Source organism: Acartia tonsa, chromosome 2, assembly GCF_053477335.1.
Source record: "Acartia tonsa isolate MP-2025a chromosome 2, ASM5347733v1, whole genome shotgun sequence".
NCBI lineage: Eukaryota > Metazoa > Arthropoda > Copepoda > Calanoida > Acartiidae > Acartia > Acartia tonsa.
This window is the reverse complement of record NC_137261.1, coordinates 29480881-29494057: the sequence shown is the minus strand read 5'-3', so window position 1 is coordinate 29494057 and position 13177 is coordinate 29480881. Positions and strand designations below refer to the sequence as shown.

General features: G+C 30.9%; 1 protein-coding gene across 1 annotated transcript in view; it reads right to left on the bottom strand.

Annotated features, from left to right (window-relative positions):
- The window catches only part of LOC145309395 (uncharacterized), a 155123-nt gene that overhangs the window by 107930 nt on the left and 34016 nt on the right, over positions 1-13177 (bottom strand). The window contains exon 4 of the mRNA XM_080150334.1: positions 5629-5685. Coding sequence (XP_080006460.1) covers positions 5629-5685 — 57 coding nt within the window. The remainder of the gene's footprint in view (positions 1-5628; positions 5686-13177) is intronic.

Genomic DNA, 13177 nt, shown 5'->3' with positions numbered 1-13177 from the left:
CCCACCACTTGGGTCGGGTAAACAACTTTTCTTATAAGTTCATACTTTTTTATCTTGGAGATATTTGTGGTCTGCTTAAGAAAAAAGGGATTTTAGGTAGTATTGTATTTGGTACATACTTTCATAAAATATAGCATACAAAAAAGTTGACACATATTTTGAATGAAATTCGTCAACATTGGTATGTGTGGATTGGAACCACGTTAAAAATGAAAATTTTAAACTCAGAATTTGCCCTATGTAATAAGACAGCGTTTTTTTTTGGAGGAGTGGTTGTCTAAAAACTTTAAGCAAAAAATAAGGTTGGATAAGTGGCGTGCACAGCATTTAAAAGGGGATATAAAACCATTAAGGGGAAAAAAGAAGGCAAGCCTTCCAAATTTCCAAGTCTTGAAAAACTATCCAAAACATTACCGTTATATAACAATTAATGAATCAAGACAATAATCTTATTTAAAAATAATTCATTTATCATTGCTGAAGATTCTATCTGAAAGCAATGAAATGTTTAAAAACATCAAATATAGTTCTGTAAAAGTTAGAATACTCTGTCTAATCGTACTATACGAACGAACATGAACAAAGCTGACCGTTATGTGCGGACGGACGTACACCCTAATTAAGAAAAAGCTTCGCATTTAATAAAAAAATAATCATAGAAAGGTTCGCTTTAAAAAAGAGCTAAATTAAAGTCTATAAATTAGTTAAGATCTATAAAACGGCACTTTACCTACACTTCAATGTTTTTAAGTACATGCATGAAAACTTAACAAAATCCTTTAGAATTCTTTTAAATTTCTTTTGAATGGCTATGAAGATTACATTGCCTAGTCGATGTTTTTTTCTTCAGAAATATGTATAAGATACAAAATAATCTAAAAATCTTCACCCCTCCCCCCCTCCGCAATATTTTCATCTACCAACGGCATACATATAAGCATTTTTTTTTAAATTCAGCGTAATATGATCCCATCCCTGCGTCCCTGGTGTTGTATGTAATTATTGTTATTGCTATTGTAGTATCTTCAAACTTTTATGGAGTAACATTCGCTATAGTATTACTGGATATTGCACCATATTTTCATGCACTATGATAAAATTATGCTAGCAGCTGTCTAAAATAACGAACTCCCGCTAATTTTCCCCATCCCCTCCCTGGATGAAGAAACAACCAAAATTGAGTTTCATTTTACCACCCTAAATTGACAATAAATTTTCCCCTGTCAATATATCCACGTATATTATATCCATTGGTGTAACAAGTAAAAAGATTATTTTAAAACAAAATCCTAGAGTTTTGATTTTGACCTGCATTTTTTACTCTACTTAAGATTCATATTAATTTTGATACAAATATAGACTTTTTATATAAGAGAAATTTTAATTAAATGGGTAATATATAAGGGAAAAGATTGAAAACTGTAAACTTTCATGACATGAATTATTATTAACTAGCGGCTTCGCCCCTAGCCACTAAGAAAATTGGGGCGGGGAATTTTTTTGTTTTTGGGGAAGTTGGGGGTGTCACACCCCCCAAGAAAATAGCCTAAAACCACCACAGGACCAGTAGGTATATTCACTGAAGAGTAGAATCCGATCGGTTCAGTGGTTACCGAGATCTTAAGGGACGGACAGACAGACGGACATACAGACGGACAGGCATCAAGAACTAGAACTACTACTGTATTATAGATTAATTAATATAATATCTTTATTGGTGGAAATTTTACAAGCACCAAATTCCAAATAGGCTTTGAATATAAAACTATTTTGAAAGCAATCCTCCAAACTTAAAACTGTACAGGATTTGCGGGGAGGGAGGGGCACTGTATTGTCACCAGTTTAATTAAATAGGACAATGCATTGATTACGAAATGTTGAGACAAGTCTCCCATGACGAATGTCCGATCCGTCCAATTATAATTTTTCCAGGCTGATCTCAGTCTCAGGGAGGCAGAGGACGTGGGGCTGTTTATTACACTGGTCACCAAAGTTTTATAATTATGTTTTCTTATTCGATGCCTTAACTATTTTGGGAACTTTTCTTGAATTTTGATTAGTTGGTTCATTAAATTGATTGTCCAAACGTTTCAACCGCTAATTGTAATCTACAGAAGGGGTAATTTTGTGCATAATTATTGGGGATGTACAGCAATTTATTGGCACTTGTCTTTTCCCTGGATATCAATATATATGATGTCAGGGTTGAAGGAGTTACCAAATGTTTCTTTTAAAAAATATTTTCTGTTGTACAGTTCAGATTTTTAAAATTCTATAAAACATTTAATTTGATAAAAAATTTGAATTAAGGGAGGTTCACTTTTGTCTTTTTCACCCCCTCAAAATCACATCTCCCTAACAGAAAACAGAAAAGGAAGCAAGTTACATTAATTTGTGATTTGTTAATACATTTATCCATTGCTTAAATATTATGTAAAGAATTATGTTGCCAAGACCATATGGAAAAGAACAAATAAAATACAAATTAAGTTGCCAAATTACAAAATGTTTTCTTAAAAAATATGCACAAAACTAAAGGGTCATTTCAACAGAATTTGTAAAAAGAAACTATTAAGCAAAAAAAACATTGAATATCTTTAAAATATCAAAACTAATATGATTATTATATATTTACATTTTTTGCACAGTTAAATTCTTGAGTTGGCAGACACAGAAATCATTTGAAATTTTGATTTTAAAACTTTGAATGCTCTACCGTGTAATAGCTTGTGGTTTTCAAAGCTATTCCAAAAAGTACACTTTTTTATAGAAAAATTAAAAACAAGAATGGCAAAATAGATAATAGTCTATCAAAACTAAATTATCATTTCTATTTCTCATTTTTTTCGATGATCATCTTTTTATTCGTATGCTTATTTGTCTACTTGAAAAAACCTCCTTGAAAGTTAGTTATCTAACTACTATGTATGATTATTTGGTATACAATAGTTTCCACAATGTTATCTTCAAGTGTTTGTTATTAGAAAAAAACAAATAACAAATGTGATATAATTATCCTACTGATCTGATTTTTGGAATACTAATATTTTGGACAACAAAGTACAATATTCTAAGCTAAAAATCTCTATAATTAGGTACTTAAAAATGTAAGTATGTTCTTAGACAGAATCACATTTTTAAGCATTTTGCAACATTCTTATTTACAAATTGTTTCGATTTATGCATTTCTGTAAAAAAAGATTTATGCGGAAAGGATGTTTGACCGATTATTTACATAATAAGTTGATGTTATTTCCTTGTGAAGACTCACACAAACAATGGATTTATTATTACTTGGATCTTATACCAGATTATCATAGCACTCTAATAAAATGATAAATGTATCTGGCTAAACTTACGATCCTCTCTATCCAACCCCTTTACCCTATTCCCCCTCTCCTGCTGGATGTACATACTGACTAATAAATGATTTCCATGTTAGCAAATTAAATTGACGACAAGTTTTCCCCTGTCATAATATCCAATTATATTCTACATCCATTGAAGACTCACACAAACATATAATTTTTACTAGTGGAATTTTTTATCTGTGTATTTTTAACACATGTCTGGAATACTTCATACAGTTTTGGATAAAAACAAGGATGGCAACATTCATTAAAGAGTGTAAGAACTGAAAAAAACAGAATATTAATGAATAAGTCTAAACAAAATTGGAAGTAAAATTGTTGCAAAACTGCTAAAAACATTTCTAAGACTTGATTAAGGAGAAGCTTCACTTATAATATTGTACCTTGTTGTAATATGAATCAGTTTTCAAAAAATAGATGAGGAGGAAAAAATATAATTATATAGGTTCTTTTTCTAGTAAACAGAAATTAGAAAACAATATAAAAATTAAAACTAAAAAAAATTACTACATTATGTCCTAAAATCACTTCTAAAAGTTCATATTTTAAGTAAAATAAAATTGGAATGGAAGCTAATACCGCAAGAACACTCTGTGCGTGTAGCTATAATACATGTTATCCGAAGAGAGGAAGTAATTGTGTAAATATATACTTGTTAACAATTTAATATTAACTTTAAATATAATTTTATGGTACATCTTTTCAGGGGCGTCCAAGCTTTTTTTTTTGGGGGGGTAAAAAATTTTAGGGGGGGGGGTAATTCGTGTTTGGGGGGGGTAAAATGGCGCGCGAAGCGCGCCGAAATTTTTTTTTACCCCCCCCAAAATTTTTACCCCGGGGGTAAAATTTGATTGGGGGGGGTAATTACCCCCCCTAAAGTCTGTTGGGGGGGGTAAATACCCCCCCCAAACTAATTTACCCCGGGGGTAAAATTTTTGGGGGGGGTAATTTAATTATGTAAAAAAAGCACCTACCTAATCTATTAAGTTAATAAGTACTATCCTATAACATAAAGTAGTAAGTAAGGTTTATTTGACTATAGCTTCAGATTTCATTACTTTTGATACTGAGTTCTCCTTTTTAGGAAAGCTTCACATAGATCCCATGATGGTTCCACACTATTATAGGTCAATCCTTTGAGTGGTTTTAGGCTATTTTTCTCCTCCCTTTTTACCCTTTAGAAAACACGAGTTCTTAGATGCTAAGGGCGCCACTTCTATTCAAATATATAGTAGTATCTCATTCTTTAGAACATAAAAATACAATAATTAACTCACTAACCAATGAACCAATATGATTATACTTTAAAGTGAAGCGTCTTATAGGTCCTGGTAAGTTTTATAACTAGTTTTGAGACACCCTGACATCCTCCCAAAAGAAATCGCCTATAGAAATTCTTTTTCATTATTTAATGAAATATTTAATTTAGTTAGGTATCTATTTTATGGAATCTTCAGTGCTTTACAATTACATCATAGATCCCCCCCCCCAAAAAAAATTTTCAGTAAAATTTTTTTTTTAAGAACATTCAATTTGGGGGGGGGGGTAAATACCCCCCCCCAAAAAAAAATTTTTTTAGAGAACATTTATTTTGGGGGGGGTAATTACCCCCCCCAATATCGTTTGGGGGGGGTAAATACCCCCCCCAAAATCGTTGGGGGTGCCTACGGCCTAGGCCTAGGCACCCCCAAAATCGTTTGGGGGTGCCAAATGGCCCATTACCCCCCCCCTTGGACGCCTATGCATCTTTTATTTGAAGATGTTCCTAACAATAAAGATCTTTAATTTTAAGTATTTTAATGTAGTAGAATAATCACCCACCCTATAATATCTATTTAATGAATAATATACTTAGGGTTTTTTGAGCAACGCTTATCTATAATTAGGGCCTGTAGGTCTTTCCGTAGTCCGTCTGAGTATTGACACTTTACAAGTGCTAACGTTTGTTTTACCATTTTATTTAAAAGCTTCGTTCTAAGGGATGTTGTCATCCTTGTTTTGAAATAATAAAACTGTATCAAGGCAAATGAGTGGATAATAAAGTAAAAAAAAAATAATAGTTATTTATCGCATCTTATCATAGACAGCTTTCAGCGGATATCAAAATAAAAAATGAATATTATGGTTTGTTTTAATTTCCGGGGAAATTTGTCCGTAATGCAATGCTATACTTGATTTTTCAGTATGGCTTCGAATCGGTTCTTATCCAGCAGATATCAATCGGTTTCGAAGCTATACTGGAAGGAATATCTTGTACCTGGTTCATCCTTGTTGCCTCTTGTTCTGGATCTGGAGCGTACTCGTCCGCGGGATTCTGAAATAAAATTATCAATGAAAGAATCATCCTATGACTTTAAGTTTTACAAACATTTTTATGGTTGCTTTATAATGTAGCTATAACTTCAGTATTTACTAACTTTAAACGTTAACTAACGATTTTTGGAGGGGTAAATATTATTTTTACGGTTGAATTTTAACCTTTGCTATGTGTTCTTTGCTTTGTATAGTATCATTGTTATTTTATGAACAACTTTTAAGAAAGGTCGCCAAGGCTCATTCACAAGTTTATTTAAACGAATACTTTTAATTATTGATGTTCTATGCGTCTGTACTTTGAAAATACACCATAAAGACTAAAGATAAATGAGTATTAAAAGTTAACATTTAAAGCTGTATATTTATTGGAAAGAAGTTTAGACGACCTAAAAGATTGTTGAAACAACGAAGTGTGTATTATGCACTGTAAAATAACAACATTAAAACAACAACAATACATATACTGCAAAAATATTTAAATTTAAAAAAAAATGCTGATGATTATATATATCTAATCCATCCAACTATAAAAAGTAGTAAGTAAGGCTTTTATGTAATATTACTAATATTAGAACAGAGACAAATGTGTTCTCCATTCTAGGGAGTCTTTACATAGGTCCTAGAATGGTTTTGCGATATTTTCAGGCTATTATAAAGCTCTAGATGCTAGTTTATTACAAAATATTGAACAAAAATATAAGCAATATGAATTATGCTTAGTTTCAATATAAAAAATATTTCAAATAATTGTTTACATTTTTAGAGTACATGTACGTTTCAGGCTATAAAGGCAAGGCACCTATCACAACAAAAATGGATAAAACACCGGAAACAAAGAAAAAAATATGGTTATCATTGCTGAGCCTTTTTTGTGAGGTTCGAGACACAAAAGTAAAGATTTTTTTTTGATATTATGTAAAAAAAAATACAATCATTTCTTTTTTGAGTAAAAAAAATCATATTTATTATATTTAAATTAAACTGTTTATTAAATCCGTATTACAACTAAAAGTCTTAGAATTTTATTAGACCCCTTTTAAAAATTTGTTTGATGAATTAACATGTAATTATTCTTAAAAATCAAAATAGTTAAAAAAAATTAAAAGTTATTAGACAAAATGTTAGTTAGAATAGAAAAAGTTTGGGTGAAATATTAATTCTATACTATAAAGTAGGTTTTTTGTATCTTCTAATGATCGCGGAAGATACTGGTCCGAATTGGATGTTCTTTTTAGTAAAACTTTATAAATATCTTTGAATATTTTTTGGTATTTTCCAAACCTTCCCAACCCTCCCCTAAAGGCTAGAGTAGTAGCTGCTAGTCTAATAATAGAACATATTCATTTGTACATGTGATTTATGTCTGTGACTGTGAAAAATAGCTGGAAATGTTTTGTAATAAGCTTTCATTTAATTTCCGTTTCACAGCTTGAGACTTGAACTAATTCTGTCAGGGCTAGGCAGCCGCGCGACAGCCGCCTGTGAGCCTCAGTAAAAATTGTCATATTATAACTTAAAAATTCAGCTGGATGTCTAAACCTGTTCCTAAACAGGTTATCCATCTCTTCGAAAATAGTCTGTCACAAAAGCGGGTTTAAATTTGAGGATTACGCGCGGCTGACGCGCGGATGCCGAGCCCTAAGTCTAATTCTATACATCATACACAACTTTTATTGCCAACTCAATCAAAAATATGCAGAGAAAATCATTATATAATTGGATTAATATATATATATACATATTTTAATATAACTTAAATATATTTCGTTTTTTAATCAAATCTGACCGTGAAATATAAAGCTAGGAAGTCAGTTTTAGACGAAAGACATCCAATGGGGCGGTTAACTCCCCCACCCCCACCAAAAAAACTTTAAAAATTATTTATTAACCCCTTTAAAATTTTAGAAGCAAGCCAAAAAAATTATATTTCCAACTTTTCTGCAAGTCAAAATAATATTTCAATACTTATGATTTATTTATAACATATAGGATGCTAAATACAAAATAATGATAATTTTAACTGGCGAACAAGTTGATAGCACGAATTGAATTATTGACAGTACAAGAAATTTTACTGCAACCAAAGTTGTTAAAAGGGATTTGAAATCAGGGTTTAAAAGGGATAAGACAATGGCCGATAAATTGATGTACATCTTTAATGATGATACACAAAATTATAGATTTCAGTTAGTTATTGAAATGTTTGGACGCCCAACTTAATCATCCAACCAATCAAAATTCAATAAAGTCTCCAAAGATATTAAGCCAACGAATAAGAAAACGTTATTTAAAACTTTGGGGACTGGTGTAATAAACGGCCCAATGTCCCCTCCCTCTTTGATTTAAAATATGATGAAGCAAAAAATTATTCACATTGCAAAGCCCTTTTGTTTGACCAACAGTTCAGAAAATATTTAACAATTAAGATTATGGATTTAGGTTCATGCAATCTGAAGAAAATTCGCACATTTTAATTTTATTTTATTATGCCCTTTTTTTCAAAATCTAGTTGTTTTATTTATGTTCACTGTTATGAGGGCCTAAACTTTTATAAATAAATTTAGCAATAAGACAGGATAGGATTCTCAGTAACTAATTTGACTATTTAGTATCAATCAATCAAAGTATGAGCAAAAAAAATATGTAGCAAAAGCAAAATTTATATATTTAATAAAAATCATTTGGAAAAACGTAGAATTTAAGTGTCTGTTCATAGTGAGAAGGTCAAGTATACTATTTAATTAATGGATGTAGAATATACGTGGATGATATAACAGGAGAAATATTGTCGTCAATTTAGGTTGAAATTTCCCCCCGCATTTATTGGTCGGGCCGTTTATCCAGTAGGAGAAAAGAGGATGAGGTAAGGGAGGGGGGGATGGGGGAGATTGTTATTTTAGCACGGTACAGAGTTCACTTTATTATAGAACATGAAAATCTGGTGTAAGATCCATGTAATAACACATCCATTATTAAATTATAGAATTATTGCTCTACAGAATATTAAGTGCACAATTCTGCATAAAAGAGTTCTCATAAAATTGCCACAGATTTTTGTTAAAGTTTTTTTTGTTTACGGACAATAATGGTCAAATTAATTTACAATCCTTTCGTCTCCTCTAATAATTTACCTGTTTTTACAAGCTTATGATTTCTAAAATAAGAATTTGAGCGAATACAAATTTATTAACTGTTATCCTATTAAAATTTTTAAATACATTCTCAAATGTAAAGCAGTAAGAGTTCGAAAGAAGGGCAATGTTCAAATATAATTATTATCCTCACAAAATGTAGCAAGGACGTCCAAGCTTTTTACTTCTTTTTGTGGGGATAGTAAACACTTTACCCTCCCCACCCCCTTTTTGGACATCCCTTAATTTTTTTTTTATTTGTTAGTGTTCTATACAATGTCGTTTTGGAGTGCCTTTAAATACACTTTTAAAAAAGGAACTGTATTTTTTTCATTAAGATGAAGTATCTTTTTTAATATTTTTCTTATAAAATGAAACCACTCTTGATGATAATTGATTGATTGGTAGAAAAATTACTTAAGATATAACAAAGCTTGTCTTACATGTGTGTACGATCATTGTTGCCAAAAATATTGGCTTCAAACTTGGTAATATTTCAATAGACATAAAGGGTAACTCTCATGCTTATTTTTGTATGTATCCGTAATGGATTTATCATTACTATAGTGTGTTATACTAATAAAGTGATACTTATACTTATACTTGCTACAATTTAATTTGTGTATATGTTTAATAATGTATAAAGGAAATACGTTGTTATTTTGATAAGGGAAATTTGGTCCACAATTTATCTTGCTAATATAGAGCTCATTTATTGATCAGTGCGTTCAACCAGAAGAATTGGAACGGATGGGGTAAAATTAGTGGAAGGGGGGATATCGTTACTTTAGCCAGCTTCGAGTATTATTTTATCAGAGTACATGAAAATCTGGTAATTACATATTGATTTATTTAGCATAAGATACAGTGACCTAGTCTACTTTGAAACCTAATGAAAATGTTTGAGAATACAATACAACAATAATGAATCTATCAGTTTAGAGGAACCTTGAAAATTATTGACGGAAAGAGATGTCTTGTTAGTAGCGAAGCTACGCTACAACAAGTTTATATCCAGACGTACATCCCTTTGTGCCCAAAATAATTCAAGAGCTGAAATAAAGTACGATAATAACTTGAAGGACATCAATTGTGGTAACTTTTTGATGTTTAACATATATGCCAAAATATATTAATACTTTTAACAGTTTAATGTTCTTTTTCAGCTAAAATATATGTAGCTTATTATTATAATTAACCTAACTATAATTATATCCCTTTTTAAAACAGTTCTTTTACTTATTACTGCGCTACTTATTAATGAACAAAGTGTCTAAAAACAGGAAATTTTTTAAAAATTATAATGTTACGCTACTTATGTATATAATTGTTGTTGTTATTTTTATTGACTCACACACAGCATACAATGATGAGAAATATAATTGTCAACTGATTTTCAAAATTTGCAATTCAATTATCTATAAATTATAATTCCTCTTCCGTTCTCTCTCTCTCTCTCTCTCTCTCTCTCTCTCTCTCTCTCTCTCTCTCTCTCTCTCTCTCTCTCTCTCTCTCTCACACACACACACACACTCCATTTCTCTCATCTTTCTCTATCTCTGTCTATTTCTCTCTCTTTCTCTCTCTCTCTATCTACTCTTTTTTTAAATCTCTCTTTCTTTCTCTATCTATATAAATATCGCTTTTTCGCTCTAATTATCTATCTATCTTTAAGCATATACAATATTGTACTGCAACCCTGAAAAAATGGGGAGTAGATGAATTTATCGTCTATTGTCTCCTCACTGTATCTCTATACGTTTATCTCTGTCTGTCCAAATTTTAATTTTATTTTATTTTCTCGTATTCATTCGAATCCGGTGGATAGGAACCGGTTCTCATCCATACGAAAAAACTATGTCTAACATCGTATTAAATCCAGCTTTCTACGATTATAGAAATGTACAATCGTAAGATTAAAACCAGTTTTTTTAGCCCGTGCCTTCGGCAACTTGGGGCTAAAAAAACTAGTTTTAATCTTATAATTGTACATTTAATATCCGCGGAAAGCGGTTTATAATACGATGAAAGAAATAACTATTCTTGATTTATTAGTTTTTCCACATGTGTATAAAATTATTAATATAAATCGATTTATGCACAAGTTTATTTAAGAAAACAAGGTTACAAACATCCATAATAAAAACTTTAGTGCACAGACTTTGATAAGTGAGTGCACACCTAGAGGAAAGTATCTACCCTCTGAATATTATGTGAAGTTATCTTTTTATTGCTCCGCTCCTAATGTATATTTTTGTCCTAGTTTTATTATTAGTACGTGTATTAATTTCTCTTGTAATAATTATTATGCAAGCTATCCTTGTTAGATATAATAATATAAAAATAATGGATATAAAATATACGGGGATATTATGACAGGGGAAAAATTGTCTTCAGTTTAGCTTGCTAAAATGTATCTATTTATTTATTGTTCAGTTCGTTCATCTAGTAGGAGAGGGTATGGGGTAAAGGGGTTTAAGGGTGTAATCGTTATTTTAACCCGCTGCGAGTTTCACTTCATTAGACAACATGAAAATGTGGTGTAAGATCCAAGTAATAATACATCCATTTGTGTAATGATTAATATGGCAATAATTGAGAAGTAATTAAATGGTTGTTAACATAGATTATTCTTGTGAACAAGTGTGGCGTCTTCGAACAAAATTACCAAACAAATGCTATAATAAGGCATTTTTTTACAAAGCACATCAGATCCTTTACTTTAAAAAGGTGGAGGGTAGAAAATAGCTTAAAATACCATTCTCCCCCTTACAACAACCTTTGAGAGATAATTTGCTTAAGAAAAAAATCCTTACTACTTTATGCTATAGGAAAGTTTTTATATATGTGTGTTTCCTAAGGATATATGAGAAAAAATATTAATTGGTAAATTTAGCTACATTGTAGTCTATTCAACTTGTTGAACAAACACGTCTAAGTGGTTGGTTAGGGTGTGTGTTGGTTACATTTAGATTCGGACAGACAGACAGACTGACTGCTGATACTTGTATTACGAAATATATATTTCACAAGCTTACGTTCGTATGTACAGTACCATGCATAAATCATATGAGTTATTTATCGCATCGTTTTATAGACAGATTTCCGCGGATATTAAAATGAAAAATTTTGAGATTAAATCCAAAACTTATATTAATTTAACGATTTCTAATTTAATATTCGTGGAAAATGTCTTTAATATGATGCTATACATGATTTTTCAGTATGGCCAAGAACCAGTGCAGTTCTAATCCAGCGAAGTCTTCATTGTCGACATGTCGATATAAAAGTTTATTTTACCATAATCATGACTACAGTCTAGTCTTACATTGATAAAATAACATTACTTTTTTTTTAAATTTTGATTATTAATTAAAAAGAATTGTTACAGATTTCCTGTACATTATTTATCCCTTAATCCTGATTGGTATGTCCATAAAGGAAGCGTGAATACCAGTGCTAAAGTTGTTAACATCAGGATGGTAGGGGACATTGGGCTGTTTATTTACACCAGTCCCCAAAGTTTTGTAATAATTTTGATTGGACGGTGCATTAAGTTAAGTGTCTAACCGTTTCAACCACTAATTATAATGTAAAAAAGGGTTAATTTTGTATAACATCATTGGGGATGTTTATCAATTTATCGGCCATTGACTTATCCCTGTAGACCCCTGTATTTACATGCGTCCGTCCGTACTTCCGTCCATCATTATCTAACTCTTAAACCATTATTGTTTCGGTAATTATTTGATTTAAAGAAATTACTACATAGGTGTTGTATTAATGGATATAGTCTATAAGTGGATATATTGGCAGGGGAAAATTTGTCGTAAATTTAAGTTGATAACATGGTTCTAAGACGTACTGAAAGAAAAGTCATGCATAACATCGTATTGACTACATGTTTCCATTAATATTAAAATAAAAATCATGAAATTAATAAAAGCTTCGGCCCCTCGAGGTTAAAATAAATGGTTTTAATCTTAGAACTTTACATTTTAAATTCCGCGGAAAGCTGTCTATAATACGATGCGATAAATAAAAATTAACTTGGCCTCCTTTATTCCTATATTATTTCACTTTAAATGGCACAATAATTCTTTCATTAAGGTTAAATGCATTGACCAAAGTCACGGGAAGATAAGGATGACTAATATTAAATAAATCTGCTAGCTTTTCATCCCCCCTTTATATACATTGACAAAATTAAAAAGGCAGCATAATAAACCAATAAATATCGAATAAGTTTTAATAGTTATTTATCGCACCGTATTATAGACAGCTTTTACGTGGATATTAAAATGAATAATTATAAGATTAGAACAAGGCCCTGGTTATTAAAACTATGATATTTATTTT